Genomic DNA, 19,801 nt, shown 5'->3' on the forward strand with positions numbered 1-19,801 from the left:
GCAAGGGGATGTTGATTCTGCTCGTTTAATCTTTGATAAGTTAATAATAAAGGATAATGTGATTTGGGGTTCCATGATTTCTGGATTTTTTACCCATTAACGTTTATATTCTCGATTTGCAAATCGAGTTGACAAGATATGCAACTCAAGATTATATTGTGCAAAGCTTGCATATCATGTTTGCAATCTATATTTTGCAAACACATGTTTGCAGTTTACATTATGCAAACACATATTTGCAGAACAGATTGTTGCAAACACGTTTGCATAACAGATTGTTGCAAACACGTTTGCATAACATATTTTTGCAAACACGTTTGCATAAAAACGTAAAGGAAAAAAACGCCGTTTTTTCTGGGTTTTTTTTTTTGAAAAAAAGTATTGAAAGTGGATCTTGTTAGAAAGCTAATGAAAAATCATTTCTAAATATATATTTTTTATAGAAATCCGACATGTCAAACAAAAGTTATATCGATTTAAAGTTTAAAGAAGAATAAAAGAATTTAGTTACACAAAATGACAAAAAGGGGTATTTTAGTATTTGCACACTTTTTGACCTGAATAATAATTTTCAAATGTTTTGTGTTTTTCTACTTATTTTCAATATTATTTTGACCTTTTTAGAAATTACCTCTTTCTTATGTATACAAAACCTTTAGGCTACGTATAATGACACAAAATTTTTATATTAATGACACAAAAATATTCTCATCACACGTGAACCACTCTAATAAAAGTCACTTTTTTGGACCTGCCATTAGTTGTTTATTTATGACCTTGGCCCGATCTCCCTATTCCACATCGTTTCTAAATTCTAACTACAAACTACATAATCCCTTTTCTCTCTCTCTTCCTCTCTCTCTCTCTCTCTCTACAATTCAAGAGCTCTCAGGTTCTCTCTCTCTTTCTTTCTTTCTTTCTTTCTTTCTCACTCTACAATAATTTTCATTATTAAGTACTCTTTTAAAGAAACTAACTAATGTTTAATTTTGTCCCCTAATCGAACATTTACTGAGTTTAGTGTTTTAATTAAATCTCATTCTAGTCTTCGATATCGTACCTAATTTTGATTCAACCTCACATTCTGGGAAAGCTTAATAACTATAATTTTGTTCGTATAAAAAGGTTGGAAAATATGGTTAATAGATTTTTTTGCATGTTCGTATAAAAAGGGGAAATTTTTGGTATTTACTGTTAATTGCAATTTGGGTTTGTTATTAGACTTTTGAGAGATCTTAGGTTTGTTCAAAAAATTTGATAAAGTTCAATTTATGTTTTTTTTTACAGGCTGAAGGACTAAAAGAATCATGTTTGAGACTAGTAAGATCTGGACATTGTTGTTTCAGTTCTTACTTGTTCAATTGGTTCTTGTGAGTTGTGTGGAGAAAATTAGGGCAAAAGAAACTAGTGAGTTTGTTCGTACACAATGGCCGTCTACTGATATTCCTCTTGAAAATGAAATATTTGCTGTTCCAAATGGTCGTAATGCGCCACAGCAAGTAAGTGTCTCTCCCAATACCTTATATATGTTTAGGTTGGGTTAGGAATAAATTTTTCGAAGATTGATTTTACCCGGAATAGCAATCCCGTAAAATGTAGTGTAATTCCTAGTAAATACAATACCTTATATATGTTTAGGTTGGGTTAGGAATAAATTTTTCGGAGATTGATTTTACCCGTAGATTATTTGACCGGCGATTCCAGGGGAAGGAAATTACAAACCCACACCACCTTTTACGAGGAATCAAATTTCTCATCGGAATGTGATTCGTGATTCATTCATGTACCCAAACACTATTTGCCCGCGTGCCAAAAATGGGCTTAAAGTATAACATCCTAAGATAGTAAGATGCTATAGGATATTTGAAATTATAAAGTGGTGTAGTTCGTTTTGTAGACTCGAAATTAACTTCGGTTCTGGCACTTAGGTACATATCACTCAAGGCGACTATGATGGAAAGGCTGTAATAATTTCATGGGTTACAATGGAGGAACCTGGAGACAGTAAGGTGCAATATGGAAAATCGGAGAATCAATATCACATGAATGCTTATGGGACAGTTACAAACTACACATTTTATCAATACAAATCTGGTTACATTCATCATTGCCTTGTTGATGGTCTTGAGGTATTCTAACTTGACTTTTGAGTTATGAGATTACCCTTGTTACAGATGCCATATTGTTATTGTCATTGAGCTTTTCCAATTTGGTCAAACAGAGTCCTTTTTTTTGTTTATAAACCATATCTCGAATATAGTTTATCTTGATGTTGGTTTTATTCTTGTTTTTAGTATGACACAAAGTACTACTACAAGATTGGAACTGGTAATTCGGCGAGAGAATTTTGGTTTTGGACACCTCCAAAGATTGATCCCGATTCTACATATACTTTTGGCATCATTGGTGAGTTTTTTTTTATGTCATTATTTCTCATCTTGACCTTTGCTCCTGCACCCTGTAAATGTATTGGACCTATCTGTTAATTTAGTAGTCATAAAATGCCATTCATTGTAATTTATGATGGCTCAATTTCCTATTCTGATGCTAATGGGTAGGAGAAGAGGCTCACGAGATAATAGGAGTTGAAATATGGAAAAGAGAGGTACAGGGATATATATATTACTAATTTCATACTCTTTGCTACAATGGGAGATTCGATCTTTACAAGCAAGGTAAGATGCAGTATGATTGGAATCTCATTTATATCAATTTATATGTTTCAGGTGATTTAGGGCAAACATATAATTCACTTTCAACCCTTGAACACTACATGGAGAGTAAAGGACAAACAGTTTTATTTCTTGGAGATCTCTCTTATGCTGATAGATATACATATAACGACGTTGGTATCAGGTGGGACTCATGGGGACGCTTTGTCGAACGTAGCACTGCGTATCAGCCATGGATTTGGTTAGCCGGCAATCATGAAATCGAGTACATGCCTGAGATGGTATGTTATATATTTATTTATTATTATCAACACAATTTGTTTTTCTTTTCTCATCTAAAGTTTGAATCAGCAAAAGACAATTCTTTTCTGATATTTGGCATATCAGAACTCTTTCTGGTCTGTTACTAGGATTCTCCTTCTGACATAATCTAAAACAAGTGCTATTTAGATTTCCTTCGTTACTTTTCTAACATCCATAACTTAAGTGTCTATGTCAATGCCGAAGTATCCCGATCTCCAAAAGCACTGTCTTTTGTCCTGATTTATGCTTTAAGAAATTTGTTAATGGTAATAAAGTTGATCTGTTAACATGTTATTGATCACATATACTTTTTTAGGGAGAAATTCAACCTTTCAAATCATTTCTACATAGATATTCTACACCTTTCATAGCATCAAATAGTACAGAACCTCTCTGGTATGCAATTCGGCGTGCGTCTGCTCATATCATCGTACTATCAAGCTATTCGTCATTTGGTAAGTTGTTACCTTGACTAGTTAAACTTTATTCGCCTAACACCTAATTGCATTTACCGAACTCTAACTGATTCACTTACATTTACTGAGAATTTTAATAGTGAAGTATACACCTCAATGGATGTGGTTAAGGGAGGAGCTTACCAGAGTTGACAGAGAGAAAACGCCTTGGCTTATTGTTCTCATGCATGTACCAATCTACAACAGTAATGACGCACATTTCATGGAGGGAGAAAGCATGCGTGTTGCCTTTGAGAGTTGGTTCGTAAAATATAAAGTTGATTTCGTCTTTGCTGGTCATGTTCATGCTTATGAAAGATCGGTATGCCGTTTCACCTAAGCAACTTCTTTTAAATTATGCACTTCTTGGACTTAGTTGTATTAAGAGCATCAATGTTGAAGTTTAAGTGAAAATTCAAATATCAAAACAAAATTATCATGTTTCGTCCTGGAAATGGAGGAACTTGTCTCTTTAACCAACACGCACTTTGCATTTCCTTATTTTATGGCTAGTTTTACATATTGTTTACTTGTTCTGTTAAAATCAACTAGATCCAACTCTTCATGTGGGATCTCATACTTGAGATATATGTTGATTTGCAGTACCGTATTTCCAACATACACTACAATGTATCGACTGGGGATCCCTATCCCGTACCAGACAAATCAGCTCCTGTTTACCTAACCGTTGGTGATGGAGGAAACCAGGAAGGTCTTGCATCGAAGTAAGTCTCTCCTTTTCTCTCTCAAACCTATCTTTACGACAACTTCATGATCACTGCTATTTCTATTTGTGTTAGGTTTATAGACCCACAACCAGATTATTCTGCATTCAGGGAAGCTAGTTATGGTCATTCAACGTTGGAGATAATGAACAGAACCCATGCATTATACCATTGGAACCGCAACGATGATGGTAAAAACGTGGCGACAGATTCGGTTCTTTTCCTCAATCAGTACTGGTAAGTCAAATCTTATTACCTTTGTATTGTTTACAGAGAAAAACAACAATGATGGCGGTAAAAATGATAATGGCATACTGTGGTTATACCCGTCCGAATTTATAGATATGCGTCTATTTTTTATTTCTTCTTCTTCGTCTCTTTTATTTTCTTCGACATACATTATAACATATGATAAGAGGAGCAACATGCGGTGATGTTTCAGGGCAAGCAATCTGTCTAGGAGGAGAAGATTGAAGAAAAAACATCTGAGGTATCCGGTATATCCTAGTCAGGTTGCTATTTATTAATAGAGGATTCCAGTATATGGTGTTTTCTGAGAGAGTAAAATATTTTCATGCATATATTGCTCTAACATATTGGAAGTCATTGAGGTTTTTATATACAGAGCTTGTTAGGGGTGAAAAGCGCCTAGGTGACTCAATTATATATATATATATATATATATATATATATATATATATATATATATATGCAATTATGCATTTTACTCTTTGAATTAGTCATTATATCGATAAAAGTAAACGTGTGGTGTTTTCATCACATTTAGGTTTTTTGTAAACGTCTGAAGCAGAGTCGTCTAAATCATCTGACTTGAATCAACCCAAACAAAACCATTCAGACGAGTAATCGTGTTTTCCTGTTGTAATTTAATTCATCAGCCCAGATTTCTTGCTGAGAGATGTCTGATACTGACTTGTTATGTGCTGCAAATTTTTTGAATATTCTACTGTGACAACTGAAATCAGTGTTCTCCTTTTGTTGTCGAATTTTGATTTCTCAATTTTCTCAAGACATTGTAATGTTATTGAGAGTGGGGAGATATTACATTATGTATCGAAAAAAAGAAAGTAAAAATACCCCATACCTGTGGTAATAGATAAAACTACTGAGAAAAACGATAAACCACGCTTGGTAAGAACTCTGAAATCTTTTCCGTCTCTCTCAAATGGAAAAACAGCAAACTTGAATTTCTTTATCTCAAAACTCGTTTTCCCTCTCCAAAATCAAATTTAAATCGAGGGGTCATGCCTTCGTAGATAGAAGACTAATTTTCCAGCTAAGTTGGTAGGAAACCGATAGAAAGAGAAAGAAGATGGGTTGTGCATAGAGGGGAAAACAAAGAAGGAAAGAAAATACAATAACAGGGAAGTGCGTCTTTTTGCTCGCAGGTCGCCCTTCTCTTAGCACTATCCGTGGGCCTCGGACTGCCCCAGTCGGTGGGGGTCTCGGACTGCCCCAGTCTGTGGGGGCGCTAAGAGTGAGTGTCCCTTATTGAAGTTTATCAGCCGGTTTCCATTTTTAGACATTAGACGCAAAAATGCTTTAGCTTGTAAACACTTCTTGACCTAAACTTACATTTAAAAATGTCTAATTTTTATCAAAATTTCTTATCAAACACAGAATTAAGGTCCATGGTTCACTGTTTTGTATATTCAAATGATCAAATCCAAGATGGGAGAAACCAGAGAAGGAAATACCAACTAAAGCAAAAAAACACATTTACAGAGATTTACTTCGATTAAAAATGTATAGCTCTCTTTCTCTATAGAATTTGCTCAAGAACACATGAACTTCTCTCAAAGAAAAAATATCGACCAAGAGTCTACCACAGTGGTCGTGGGGCTACCATGGCCACATCCTATTCACAACACCAACTCTCAAGACATAAAGTGGGAAGTTGCCTAAAGATAGCATGAAACTCGGTCACACTCAAGAGTGTAGGAATATCAGAACACCAAAATCCTATTATACATAACTAAGATGAACACTGGCCTGAGATCCTACCTTTATTTACTTGCCAGGGGTAAGGAGGGTTTAGGGTGAATTCGTGGAAAAAAGGTTCTCGCTGCTCCGAAATAAGGGTCAGCCTTCGACTTTATCGGTCATGGATCTCGATATATTGGTTGAGGAGACCACTTGAGATGTAAAGTTAGCTTTCCTGATTTCGCTCCGTCTAACGGGATGGTATCTTTGTATTCTCCTTCCATTATAACTTTTGTGAGTGTCAAGATACATCGCCCGATATAATCCTGAAGTAATGGACAAACAAGACTGTTAGGGATAAGCATAGAATGTCTGAGGCCTAAACTTGGAAGGATATAAACAACAATGAATAACAATCACATATGACAGATAACAACCAAATGGAAAATTACTGTTCTTAGCGACATAATCTTACACTATATAAACTGAAATTCGGGACAGTTTTTAGTGAAATGCTCGAAAGATAGTTTACCTTTCCAAATGTGTCATGATCATAAACTTCGAGAATTAGCATATCATGCAAACCGTCCTCCACAACGAAGTCAAAAGTCTGATTCCAAACTGGATTTAGGCTGTTGTTCACAACCTAAGAATATGACATTTCTAAATTAGTCTTCCGGTATGAATATTTAAGAGACCCCTAATAGACATTTTGAGTAAATTAATACACCCACCAAGACAAAATAAAATTGAGAAACTTAAAGAACCGTGGGCAGTTCCTTTGTCCTGTAAAGTTGGAAAATTACCCTAGTTTTGTTCTTTGTTCCTGATTTCTTCAACATCAGAACAACATATGGGTCAGCCTTTCCCATTAGATCAGTTGCTGGCACATCTTCGGCTGAGATCACAGTCACAGAAAGTACTCCTCTCACTATGACTTCCCTTCTCCTTTGGGCGTTTGCTTTCTCAACATCAGCAGTGTCATTTCCATCAGTCCCAGCCTTCATGACTTTCTCAAGGGCTGTCATTGAATATCTTTGAGCAAAAGGATTAACAAACCCATTCTCCATGCCAATAGGACAATATAAAAGCTCCAAGTGAACCTATAAAGAACAAAACTGACATGATCAACATATTCAGAGTAAGGATACAGATATATGACAAACCCAGGAGACATGACCGGTAACTCGATAAGATCTGAAATTATCCACAGAATTTTGCGAACAGTTACAAAACGATTGAAGGAACCATCACCAAGGGTCACAGTTTTGTAAGCAATAAGTGGATCCACTTAGCTTCATCAAAGTTGGAGTACCCAGTCATAATCAACACTTGTCATACCACTTAATTTCACAAAGTCCAAATGAGTAAAACAAATAAATTTGCTACTCCAAATAAATCCAAAATTACAACTTAGGAGTTTCTGGAAAACTATTAACTAGAAATTAAAACTACAAGTAACCTTGAATGAATAAAAGAAAACAATTCCAAACAAAGAACTAAAGACAGTTAATTGCGACCAGTCTACCGCGACACCTGCAGACCTGCTTTCCACTTCCATTTACTAAATAGGTAAACTACTGTTTTCTTTTTTAGTATACTACATATTGTAGAAATATAAACCGGTTTTACTCTTCTACCATTATATGGACATGGACGAATACTGAAAAGCGAAAAGGCAGGCCAAAGATAGTTGATGGGAAAATATTAATAGAAAGAGATCTAGTTCACCTGGCCCCTGTTCTTATTATCTCTCTGGAGTTCCAAATCTTTGACCAGCTTTAACCACACGTCCTTCACTTTACCAGGCTCAAGGTCCTTCAATGGCACTTTTGCGCATCCAATGAGTTCAGATGCTTGAACCCCTTCGTCATCATAAACTTTGACAACCAAATTTTGAGTAGATTCATCCTCGACAACAAATTCAAAGTGTTCATTCCAGATAGGATTTAACTGATTATTCTGCAGCAACAGATTCAAAATAAGTTTTCACCAGCGAACACCAAAAAGAATAGATGATAAGAAATATTTAGGAGGGGGGAACTAGTTCACATACAATTGTTTTGCTAGTCTTCATTCTGTCATGTAATGGGCGCACATATAATACAGCATATGGATCAGATTTTCCAATTATGTCTTTATTTGTTAATTCCTTGGCTTGTACAAGCTTCACTTCTAACGTTCCAACAGGCTTCAACTCTAGATCACTAAACCACAAAGTCACAAGCAAAATTATAGGTGCTGGATCATGACAAAATCAGTTACATAGTGAACAAATTGATGAGCTTAACAGTAGGTAGTTGGTAGGTGGTGGCCTTATGACTGATCAGTATTACGAAAGCATATCGCACCTGTAATCCCCAGGTAATATGGGAATGATTTTCCGAACTGGCCATGTTATAGAATCTTCAACTGCATCCCGTATTGTATCCTATATGGACAAATATACCAATTTATAGTAATCCAAAAGAAAATAAAAGAAAATCAGAGCAGTCAAACGACAACATATTACTTAACAAGACACAATCAAAATTCCATTTAGTGTTCCAACAAAGTTAGACATTTTTGTTTTGTACATGGAGCAACTGGCGTCGAGTCACAATTATGCCATCCATCATGACTCAAATCTACAAAATTGTTGGACGAGAACGTCGTGATATGCTATTGATGCAAGGAGGGCGTCATATTTATGCCTTAGAATTATGTTGTGATGCTGCATGGTAGTCTTGTCGAGGAAAAATGTGAAACTTCTCTTCATCTTGAGCAAGCTAGTTGGTCTCTTTTTTTTCTCTTCTTTTGTCACGACTTTCTCTATCTTCTCCTATTCTAGGGTCTGATATCTACAGGTGTCGGTCATCATCATTTACATTTTTCTTTCTATGACCTATTATCTTCCTTCAAGCTCTTTGTCTTCTTTATCTCTTCTGCTCTTCTTTATAATTCCTATGGGTAAAAGTTGATTAACTTTTGCTAGTAGAGTTGATTAACTTTTTTTAGTACCAAGGTATGCCCCTTCTCTCATGGAGTTACGGTTGGCATCAAATTTACTCTAGTAAAATTTAAAGGAACTGAATATTGATTATGGGCAACGTTAGAATTTTGTTTAGCCTGAAACAAAATGATACTCAGCTGAACTATTATTATCTCATAAAGAGTAAACCAGCTTGTCAGAAATAACAAAATTAGCTAAAGAGTTGCGACCAACCTCAATAGCATCACTGATTCCAGGAAGTGATGATATATCACCACCAACAACTTTGAGCGTAAAATCCAACTTTTTCTGCAAGTTAAGAGCCCAGGAGATCAGCACAAGAAATTGCATATGCAGCATATCAAGTTCGTTTGACATCATCATAGGCCCGCTTGATACCAAATTAATACAAAGGAGCTTCTGAAAAAAAGTACTTTCAGAGAGAAAACTGCACCTTGTGCCTCAATGAATAACAAATGGCTCCGAAACACGGAAACTCGTCAACCAGTGGCTTAAATATTAATCTGAAAACCCCAGTGAACCCAATATTTTTTACCTACATTACCAAATAAGAAATTGGTCAGCTTACCAAGTTTATGGTAAAAGCAGAAAAACTCAATAACCTTAAGTCATAACTCGAAAATATGAAAAAACATGCGAAGTTTTATAAAACATAACCTCAAACACGTTAAAGAGAAGAAATTATTTACTACATATAAGCAGGAACAGAGGGAACAAAATGAGCAATTACTTAGTCTTATAATCACAGTAAAAGACACCTAGGGGTTAAAAACATAGACCAACAGTATACTTTAGTGGTCATGGGTAAGAATTTTAACTTCGGAAACAGGAATGCAATTGAGATACAAAAGTAGAACTGCAAAATAATAGGAACAGAATGGAGCATCTGTGAGATACATGACAGATGATTAGATACATTCAACATACTACATAGACATGTCCTCAGTATGTCTGATGAGGATATTCGAAGATCATTTGAAGGAATAGAAGTTGTTTTTAGGCAAGGTAGTGTTCTTTTTAAGCTCTTACTATTTGGGATAAGCTGGACTTTATTATGGATCACAAAGAAGAAACTTCCAATCACAAGTCAAACGCATAGATGCCGTAATAAATTAATGATTTTACTCTTATCCTGAGGATCCAAAGCATACTATAAGGAAGCTGTTAATGTACGAATTCATGTCAAGCGCGGAGTCTAGTCCAAAACAATTTATGTCATTTCATGTCTGAGTGGAGTCAAGTCTCACTTATTTAGAAAGGAAAAGGATTCATCTAGAAATCTGAAGGTTCTAGTTTCCAAATTGCAGATTTACTGGAGAAAGGCCCAAAAACTCAACGAGTCTGATAAGTTGAGATCAATGAGTAGAATATTACTTATGGAGTGTCATCATAACCACTTCAGATGAAAAGAATATCTGTACAATATAAGCATAACATAACTGGAAACTTGTGATAAAGAATGATCAGGGACCATCCATAAATTTCAAAATTCATGCAAACACATTTAGCTACGAGTCTACGACAAGTCTTTTCATCGTCAGCATATTTCGTTCAAAAAGATAATTAATTAAACAAACTCCGTACGTACAATTCAAAGGAACCTGCTAAAACTCTTCAGTCAATAAATGATATACGGTAATGGGTAAGAAAAGCAAAGTTGCACAAAGCCTGAGTTGTAAATTATGCAACACCTGGATAGGTAGTCCAACGCCCAATCTGGTCTTAACATCAAGTATGATGCTTGGATTTCCATCCCACTGTAACTCCAGTTCCATGGTGATGCCATCATCTCCATCATCTTCAATGATTGAAACTCCTAAAGATCATAGTCAACAAGTACAAGTCTTAAAAGCAAATTCTTCAGATGCGAAAGAAAACCAGATGAATTGATAGAAGTAAAACCCCTTATTTACCATAACCGAATCCATGAAAAGTTTCTAACTCCATTAACAGAAGCAACACATACAAATACTTAGTTTGAGCATGAATATCCAATAATGATTCAGTCTCTTCATGCATACCTATACAATCTCTTAGTATAGTATACAATACTATTGTTCTGACTGCTTTGCAGCAGTTGGTGCCTATAACTAATGTGGTTCTTTTTTAAGGTTCATGTGTATTTTACTTGTTTTGACTGACTTGTATAAACCTCTTCGGAAAGCGGATCTTTACTGAGAGTACTCAACTAAATATCGAGTTGAACAATTGAATATGAAATGAAGGTCCGAGCATCTTACTGTATACACAATTCAGATTTCATAGAGTTTAATTTATAGTTTCTATGCTCGAAGATCCTATATGGCCAATTAAGTTCATTCAAATGGCTACAAAACCAAAAACACTAACAGTTTGATGATTGTGAATAAAACTAGGTTACTAGTGTTTATTGTCTGCCAAGTCCTGGTGCAAAGGAATTTGATATTTGGACCTTATAAGCACCATAGATAGGCCCTGTCCCCTTGCAAAGGACGACAACTTCGTATTACCTATTCTTGATGTCACTGCCCAGTCATAATGATATTAAGAATCTAAGACACAGGTATATTACCCTAAACTCTGTAGCCAAAGACACAAGCTTAACATAGTAGACACCCAGAAGTAAGAAACCATAATTACACCATTGGAGAAGAAACAAAAGAAAAGCCAAAGACACAAAAGAACTACATTTAATTTACATTTCCCCCAAAAATTCTCGTACCCCATATCTATCCCCAAATTCCAATCTAAAACATCACGAACAGGGGCAGAACTACTAATAAGCTAACTCAAGCTGCCAGCCTACTAATCGTGGTTCCCTTTAATAAGGCCAATTTTCTTTCCGAATTATACTAACTAGCCTCGTGATCTGTCAATCGAAGTAGCCTATAAACCAGCTCCGTGTACAAAAATTCCCCCTTCATCGCCGCTTACTTCTACCCAGATACAACAACAGAGAGTAAAACGTACCGAAATTTGTATCCTAGAATCTCATCACATTACCCAGATAAGGCAAAAAAAATCAGGTTCCATACTTGGGATGCTCAATTTTTTAATATAAAAAAAGGTAAATTCGAAGACAAGAACAATCTCCTAGATGCATTTTTGTTCTAGAATCTGACATTTTCATGAAATTTTATACAAACTCAAAATCTGATCCAATAACACCAACCTGTAAATTGAGGAGCAACAGTACCAAGTGTCAACTTAGAGAATGTAAGAGATGACAATATAACAGGTCTATATTGTTCTAGAACTGGCTCAACTGAAGTTTTTATCAACTCTGAAGCTGCCTGCGAAAACAACACAATAAACATAAACAGATTATAGAGAGAGAGAGAGAGTTAGGAGAACTTCTAGAGAGAGAGAGAGAGAAGGAGGAGGAGGAGGAAATGACCTCATTAACATAAGGCCAGATCTTTTCAAGTTCAAGATTAAGCCAATTCAACTTCTGTCTCTGCGAAAATACAAGCCATGAAGGATAACTATCTGAAGAAAAAATCTTTCTAGAATCTTCAACTGTCATCTTCGCGAAAGCTGCCACTGTTGTCGCCTGCAAAATTTGATCAAAAATAAGTAAACAGAATTGCTTTTGAAGATAAGAAAATTTTCGAAAAAACTTACCAATTTAGATCGGTGTTTTGATCGAATGTTTTCAGAATGAACAAAAGCGATTATAATTCCAATACCGACTGTAATTCCGATAAACAAACCAAAGAAGAACGACATCTTTGTAGAGATCAAAGAGAAACCCTAATAAAAAATCAGATGAAATTAGGGTTTTTTAATCTTCGACCGACACTTTGAGGAGTGGTGTGAAATAAAGCAAAGAAGAAGAAGAAGAAAGTTCATTTCGTGTCAACAGTTTGTTTACCAACGGAAATCGACAAAAAGAACACTAATCCATTTTTTGATGAAACTGATATTCTCTGCTTTTTTTTTTTTATTATTTTAGTATAAGGGCTAAACTTTAATTTGTACTAAAATCTAGGGTCAAGAGAGGAACTGTTCGTTACCTAGGGTCTGGAAAGGAATTATCCCTAAATGTAGTATTTGCTTATTCCATTAATCCATTCAAGGATAACTTATAATGGCAAAAATGATTACCAACCCCCTTTGTTTTAAAAAATTAGGATTGTACCCCTCATTTGCAATTTTCAATCTTCCAAGCAATCTATAATATTCTTACTTCTCTCCTTTCTTTCTTTTCTTTTTCTTTTAAAAATGTTTAATGAAGACCACTTTGTGCTTCAACCTTCTTTCTAATCACGTGACTCTTCTCATCCTACTTTCAAAGTACGGAATGAGTAATTTCTTCTGAGATCCATAGATCATTAGATCGTGAAACTTTCTTCAATAAATTCGAGATGTATAAAATCAAGTCTAATACTACAGTTTACTTTAAGAAATGGATGATTTATATTGTGTTATGCCCTTTCTACACACATTTGTGCCAATTCAAAAGTTACTTCATATTAGCTGGAACAGTACTAAGCTTAGTATATCATCTTTTGATCTTAATATAATCAATGCACACCTATACAAAGATCAGTCCGACGAAGAAGCACATGTAGTTCAGTTAGTACCACGGTACGTCCTTAGTACACTAACCATCAACTTATCCAATGATCAAAATTTGGATCTGGATGGTTTGTGTTGAATGGTCATCCAAAATGAAAAGTTAGTCAGTTGATTTGCTGCGGGTTAATTTTAGCTTCTTACACGAGAAAGTTTGACCAAGATCCGCATTATTCAAGATAAAAATGTCATTCAAAACAAATTATCTAACCAGCGGACTAAATTGATAGGGAGCCTATTTCAACAAAAATATAAATTTATAGGGTGCCGCATAGCAAAATTGTTAGGTAATAGTGATACCTAAAAAGAGAGAGAGAGAGAGAGAGAGGATCATGTACGCAAAATGCAAGATTGACAGATAATTGAGGTGCCATTTAATGTGGGTAGTTGGGTTTGGTTGCTGGTCAGTGCATTTATCATGCTATGACATATACAGAGAGAGAGAAAGAAGAGGAGCCATTGAGTTCCCTTTAATTTGTAATACTACTACTAATGAACTCTTCAAATTGCTAAGGTTCATCAGCAAGAAGGTGTTGAGTGGAAAAGAAAAGGAAGAAAAGATTATCATCCAATCCTCATCAGATGGAAGAAGTGAAATTTTCTAGAGAAAATACTAACAAAGACAAGATTATGATAAATAAAACGGTAAAAAAACGTTACGAGTTGGTAACGTATGAGGAACTGCCAGAATATATGAAAGATAATGAGTATATATTGGGTTATTATAGAGCAGATTGGCCTCTCTCTATTGCTTTCTTCAGTCTCTTCCGTTGCCATAATGAAACCCTCAACATTTGGACGTAAATCCCTTTCTCTCTCTCTCTCTCAAAATTAGTAATTCTTCTAATCAATGGTTAACATAATTATGATTTTTTTTTAATGATGATTATGGGATAATTAGTTTTGATTTGTTTGTTTGTAGGCATTTAATCGGTTTTATGGTGTTCTTGTGGTTAACCATTACAAATTTGATTGAATTCCCTCAACTAGCTGATGTTTTTGACAATTTTAACAGGTAACTACTTCCTTCAAATTTCTCTCTTTCTTATGCGAATAAAAAATATGAATCTCGTACTGTTATAATTTTGTTGTATGGATATTTTCGTAATATTCCACTAACAACAAAGTGAATACCTTGTCATTGTTATGCAAAAAAAATTATTCTTACAAGTGTACTACAATAACTATAAAACAAGATTCAATTTTTGTGGATATGATTGTTCTAACTCATTATCATTTATTGTTTTGGAAAATTTACCTTTTTTGGCAGATAATCGGTTAGATTTACCATGGCCTTATAGTTATAGGAGTTTAACTTTTTTAGTTAAATATTCACTTAATCATTAGTTATTAATAGAATTTGTTCTTCATTTCTTATTATTTCATCATCTATTAACATTACTTGTTACAGGTTCTTTCTAAAAATAAATCCGAGGACAAATGTTTCTCTTGACTCTAATATCTTCGCGGTAAGCCAATTTTTTTGTTTATTCTTTGCTTCATTCTTCATTCTCTGAACAATTTTGTCTATTAGTTAGCCTTAAATTAACCATCAATTTAGTCCACTTGTTGTAGTTGTTATAGGAGTTGGACGTTATTATTCATGTTTTTTTTTTGAATTGTTCAGCGTGTGCCTCGAACCCTTGACCTCTAGGTGGAAGATTATACTTCTTACCACTCCAACTAAGGGTTGTTGGTTATTATTCATGTTTTTGCTTAACATTGGAGAATCCACAATTAGTCTTAAATTAGCCATCAATTTAGTCCATTAGTTAGACGATTTATGTTTGACCAAAATTTAAATTGTTACTACTTACTAGTAATATAAGTATAGACTTCTTTTGTTGTTGAAAGTAACAATTTAAATACGTACCCATATTATGTTACTAATGTTAAGAGTGTTATATTTTTCTTTCAGAAAATAACAGTAACTGTCAACTTAGGAACGACAACACCAACAACAACGCCACTGCCGGTAACAGAATGGCCATTTTTTGTATTCCTAGCCGGTTCAATGTTCTGCCTTCTTACAAGTAGTGCATGTCACTTATTTTGTTGTCATTCTCACAAATTAAACCTCTTATTATCAAGATTCGACTATATCGGTATAGTTGTCATGATAATCACTTCCTTTTTTCCTCCAATTTACTTAATTTTCCAATGTGACCCACATTGGCAAATAGTCTACCTATCCGGAATAACAATCATGGGCATTTTCGTCATCATATACTTATTAACACCGGTCTTTTCAACAAATAAATTTCGTGTTTATCGAGCTTTGCTCTTCTTTCTAATGGGATTTTCAGGCATTATACCTGCAATTCATGCTACCATTGTGAATTGGAATGAACCTAGAAGAAATATAACTTTGAGTTATGAAGCAGCCATGGGTTTATCTTATGCTTTAGGGACATTATTTTATGTTACTAGGGTTCCTGAGAGATGGAAACCAGGTTGGTTTGATTTAGTTGGGCATAGTCATCAAATTTTTCATGTTTTTGTGACACTCGGTGCCTTGGCGCATTATTGCGCTGCCCTTGTGCTTATTGATTGGCGACGTTCCGTTGGATGTAACTAGAACTTGTAGTTATTTATGATTCAATTAAGTAGTTTTCATTTTGCAATACTATACTTTAATCTCATTTTTCTTCTTATACCTTTTGTGTTTTGACGGCCACTCGAGGATTAATATTGTTTAAGTTGCAGAGAATACAAAATTGAATGCAAATAGTAGTATCCAGCAAGGAATGAAACTTCCCGAAATTCCACCGAAATTTCACGAAACGTTTCCTAAAATGAGATTAGGTGCGCGAAATAATACTTACAACTATTTCTTGCATAGTTTCTACCGTCATGATCGAACTTTCCACCGAATTTGTTGGAAATATCGAACTTTCCACCGACATGATGGAGATTTCTACCTACATAGTAGGAATCTAGCAAAAAAAATCGGAGAAACTAATACTAGAAACATATCCCTTCCTTCGTCTTTTTCATCTTCATTTCTCTGAGATCTCTCTTGATTTTTAGGTTATGTTTTCCATGGTTTTTAAATCTATTTGAATGATTTACGCCTTGACTTAACTGCCTAAATTGATGTTATCTTAGTAACACCCCTGATATAACTGTGTAATTGATGATACCTTCTCAAACTAACATAGTTTGTTAACTATTAACTATTATCAGTAAGAATGTTATCGTCTAGGTGTTATAGCCAAAAAATTATTCAATTTACTCCCGGAAGTAACCGTGTAATTGTTAGTACTCCCTCGAACTAATAGATAATGTTAAATATCATTTTTATGCTTCATTATGGTTTAATAATCTTGTTATATATAATTGCATCATATTTCTATCATTTATGTAGATTTGTAAGATTTCCACACTGACCGAAACATTTCTACGAAACGTTTTCACTTTTGGACCGATCGAAATTTCCACCGAAATTTCATTCCTTAGTATCCAGTGAAGGAAAAAACAATATTTAGTCAATAAGATTTGACTTCAACAACATAGGTCGTATAAGAGACTAGGTCGATCTTTATCTTCCCCACCCTCGACCACCTGTTCCGCCTCCAAAGTGACCGTCTTTATTTTTGTGTTTTTTTTATTTTATCTGTTTATTTCTTAGTGACGATATTACATAATTTAGGTGTCTTTATTTCTTAAATATATGACTAGAACCAATTGTTCCAAGTCAGTTTTGAAATCTCACATAGAAAAATTACCTTATTAAGGTTGGGGTCGGATATCCACGGCAAGATTCAAGAAAAATTCTAAAATTTTTTTGCGTCAAGTGTGAAAAGTGGATCTCTAAATGGCCTCTTTCTTACTTTGTCATTTAGAGATACTCTAATGGAAGGCCTTCTCCAATGCAACACTCAAGAGAAACTCCAAAAACCTATATTTTGGTATAAATTTATTTGATTTGCTTATGTGGCACTAAAAGATCCTCAAGAGGACACTCTAAATTTAGAGTGTCTTCTTAAGAGCATATCCAATGCAAGACTCAAGAAAAACACTAAAAATCCTATGTGTCAAGTGTGAAAAATGGATCTTTAAATGCTCTCTTTCCTATTTGGCCATTTAAAAACACTCTATTGCAAAACCTTCTCCAATGCAACACTCAAGAAAAACTCTAAAAAACCTATATTTTGGTTTAAAACTAATTGATTTGCTTATGTGGCACTTAAAGATCCTCATGTGGACACTCTAAATTTAGAGTGTCCTCTTAAGGATCTCTAAAATAAATCTTGACACATCACTTTAGAGATTCATGTTGAGTTTTGCATTGGAGATAGATTTTAAAGAAAAACTCTAAAAAATCCGATGTGACACTCTAAGATTTAGAGTTTGAGTGTTGCATTGGAGATGCTCTAAGGATCTCTAAAATAAATCTTGACACATCACTTTAAAGATTCAAGTAGAGTTTTGCATTTGAGATGGATTTTGAAGAGAAACTCTAAAAAGTCTGATGTGACACTCTAGCTCTCTAAGATTTAGAGTTTGAGTGTTGCATTGGAGATGCTCTTAGTCCCTAATCTTGTCGTGGCAATATGATTATGGAATTGTATCATTAGCGTTTTTTTTGTTGAAAGGCATCATTAGCTTTATTGTGTAGACTCGAGAGCGTAACTTTTAAGTTTCTAGTGTCCAAAATCTGTCCAAACCCATCACATCCTTCGAGATTCTTGCTTCCAAGATACAAGACAGTTCGTGCATTATCCAAAAGGAAGGTGCCTTTGCGCGCTACTGAAAGGAGGACAGTTCGTGCATTATCCAAAATGAACGCATCAACGCAAAAAGGCCACTAGATCACTCAAACTTAATGAAAATTTGAGAAACTCAAACATACTAAATAAATGTCACCAAAACATGTAAACCACTTTTCTTCCTCTCCATTTTTTATGGGCTTAACATTAATAAACAGTGTCACAAAAATACTAACAGGTTAAACTTGGGCGGGACGTTAGAAATCACTTCAAACCTAGACCTCATCCTCTTTATTTCATCGGACTAATAGAATTAGATTTGTTTCCGGATCTCGGGTGTCCTTTAACTCTAATAGACTCGGGTGTCTATAACGAGTCTGGAAGTCGTGAGACTTTTTTCCGTACTATTTGCCTTAGAGTAACTCCTACCATAGGAGCTGATGCCTAAAATTCAAATCTTGGACCACAACCCCTATGGTCCAATTTAAGAGATCAGCCCAAAGGAAGCCATCAGTCGACTGTACTTGTAGAGTCGATTGAAGGCTTTCCCCACATGACTGTTGGATTCCAATGGTCATGTGGGGAAGTCTCCTGGTTGTTGGATTAGATCCAATGACCTAAATTGGGTTGGTTCCCTATAAATTGAAACCAATATCCAAAACTTTCAAAAAAAAAATTGCATTTTAAAAAAAAAATAGCTCACACGTGTTTCGCACATATACAAAATCACACATGTTTTTCACATACCCACAAAAAACCCACACACATGTTTCATACATGCACAATTTTTATGCCGAGGTCTTTTGAGGTTGGAGTTGCTCTTTGAAGTAGAGCCTTTTGATTTAATTATATCAAAGAAAAGTGGTTTTTGGACCTAAGAGCATCTCCAATGGGACACTCAAATTCTAAAACTTAGAGTGTCACTTAGGATTTATAGAGATTTTGTTAAAAACCTTCTCCAATTGGACACTCAACTAGACACTCTGTGAAGATGTGGAGAATTTTGTAGGGTTATGTATGTGTCTAATACACTATTTAGTGTTTATTGCGGAATCTCAAACATCTATATGTTAACACTAGACATCCAGGATCGATATTTACATGACTAATCAATGAACTAGAATGAAAACAAGATTCCTTAATCGCTTTCCCACGAACAAAATTCCGACTAGATTTGGAAGATCAAGAACTCCAACTGTAGTTCCTCTACTTGAGACACCGAGTGTATGACTTGAACTCCCTCCTTCGAGTCAGCTAGGACCTTTTTGAAGGTTGAGATGAAGAACACTTTCTTCTTGACTAGATAACCGAGAAAACTCCTTTTTCTCTTTCTTGCTTTTTCTCTCTTGAAAAGCTCTCTTAACTTTGCTCTTGATTGCTTACATAATTATGTCTAATGAGGTCTATTTATAGGGAACATAGTGTAGGAGTTTGTCCCAAA

At 34.9% G+C, this 19,801-nt stretch overlaps 3 protein-coding genes across 6 annotated transcripts; 2 read left to right on the forward strand and 1 right to left on the reverse strand.

The window, feature by feature from the left end:
- The first annotated feature begins 720 nt into the window (after window positions 1-720).
- On the forward strand, window positions 721-5,137 carry LOC147550501 (bifunctional purple acid phosphatase 26-like). 3 transcript variants are annotated; one of them, XM_086669456.1, is made up of 10 exons: window positions 721-892; window positions 1,288-1,499; window positions 1,929-2,129; window positions 2,295-2,406; window positions 2,727-2,953; window positions 3,292-3,430; window positions 3,532-3,752; window positions 4,034-4,155; window positions 4,231-4,392; window positions 4,598-5,137. In XM_086669456.1, the coding sequence occupies exons 2-10, from the start codon at window positions 1,308-1,310 to the stop codon at window positions 4,680-4,682; spliced, it is 1,461 nt and encodes a 486-aa protein (XP_086525582.1). In that variant the 5' UTR covers window positions 721-892; window positions 1,288-1,307; the 3' UTR covers window positions 4,683-5,137. The 3 variants fall into 3 exon arrangements, with proteins under 3 accessions (XP_086525582.1, XP_086525583.1, XP_086525584.1); XM_086669457.1 differs by lacking the exon at window positions 721-892 and adding an exon at window positions 897-1,125; XM_086669458.1 differs by lacking the exon at window positions 721-892 and adding an exon at window positions 1,074-1,184.
- A 740-nt stretch (window positions 5,138-5,877) lies between these two features.
- Window positions 5,878-13,303, reverse strand: LOC147550502 (synaptotagmin-5-like). The gene is made up of 12 exons (XM_086666821.1): window positions 12,695-13,303; window positions 12,468-12,623; window positions 12,243-12,363; window positions 10,783-10,907; window positions 9,525-9,626; window positions 9,305-9,379; window positions 8,451-8,530; window positions 8,156-8,306; window positions 7,831-8,061; window positions 6,906-7,202; window positions 6,632-6,745; window positions 5,878-6,425 (listed from the first exon to the last, which is right to left on the reverse strand). Exons 1-12 carry the CDS (start codon window positions 12,797-12,799, stop codon window positions 6,279-6,281), a joined length of 1,704 nt encoding a protein of 567 aa, XP_086522947.1. The 5' UTR covers window positions 12,800-13,303; the 3' UTR covers window positions 5,878-6,278.
- Window positions 13,304-14,054: 751 nt separating this feature from the next.
- Window positions 14,055-16,277, forward strand: LOC147550503 (heptahelical transmembrane protein 1-like). Of its 2 annotated transcripts, none has more exons than XM_086672614.1 (4): window positions 14,055-14,448; window positions 14,571-14,663; window positions 15,060-15,117; window positions 15,567-16,277. In XM_086672614.1, exons 1-4 carry the CDS (start codon window positions 14,231-14,233, stop codon window positions 16,224-16,226), a joined length of 1,029 nt encoding a protein of 342 aa, XP_086528740.1. In that variant the 5' UTR covers window positions 14,055-14,230; the 3' UTR covers window positions 16,227-16,277. The 2 variants fall into 2 exon arrangements, with proteins under 2 accessions (XP_086528740.1, XP_086528741.1); XM_086672615.1 differs by having other exon boundaries at window positions 14,092-14,448; window positions 15,955-16,277.
- The last annotated feature ends 3,524 nt before the right edge of the window (window positions 16,278-19,801 follow it).

Source organism: Eschscholzia californica, unplaced genomic scaffold (assembly GCF_041429995.1).
Source record: "Eschscholzia californica isolate CP2 unplaced genomic scaffold, dmEscCali1.0.p SCAF_3, whole genome shotgun sequence".
Taxonomy (NCBI): Eukaryota; Viridiplantae; Streptophyta; class Magnoliopsida; order Ranunculales; family Papaveraceae; genus Eschscholzia; species Eschscholzia californica.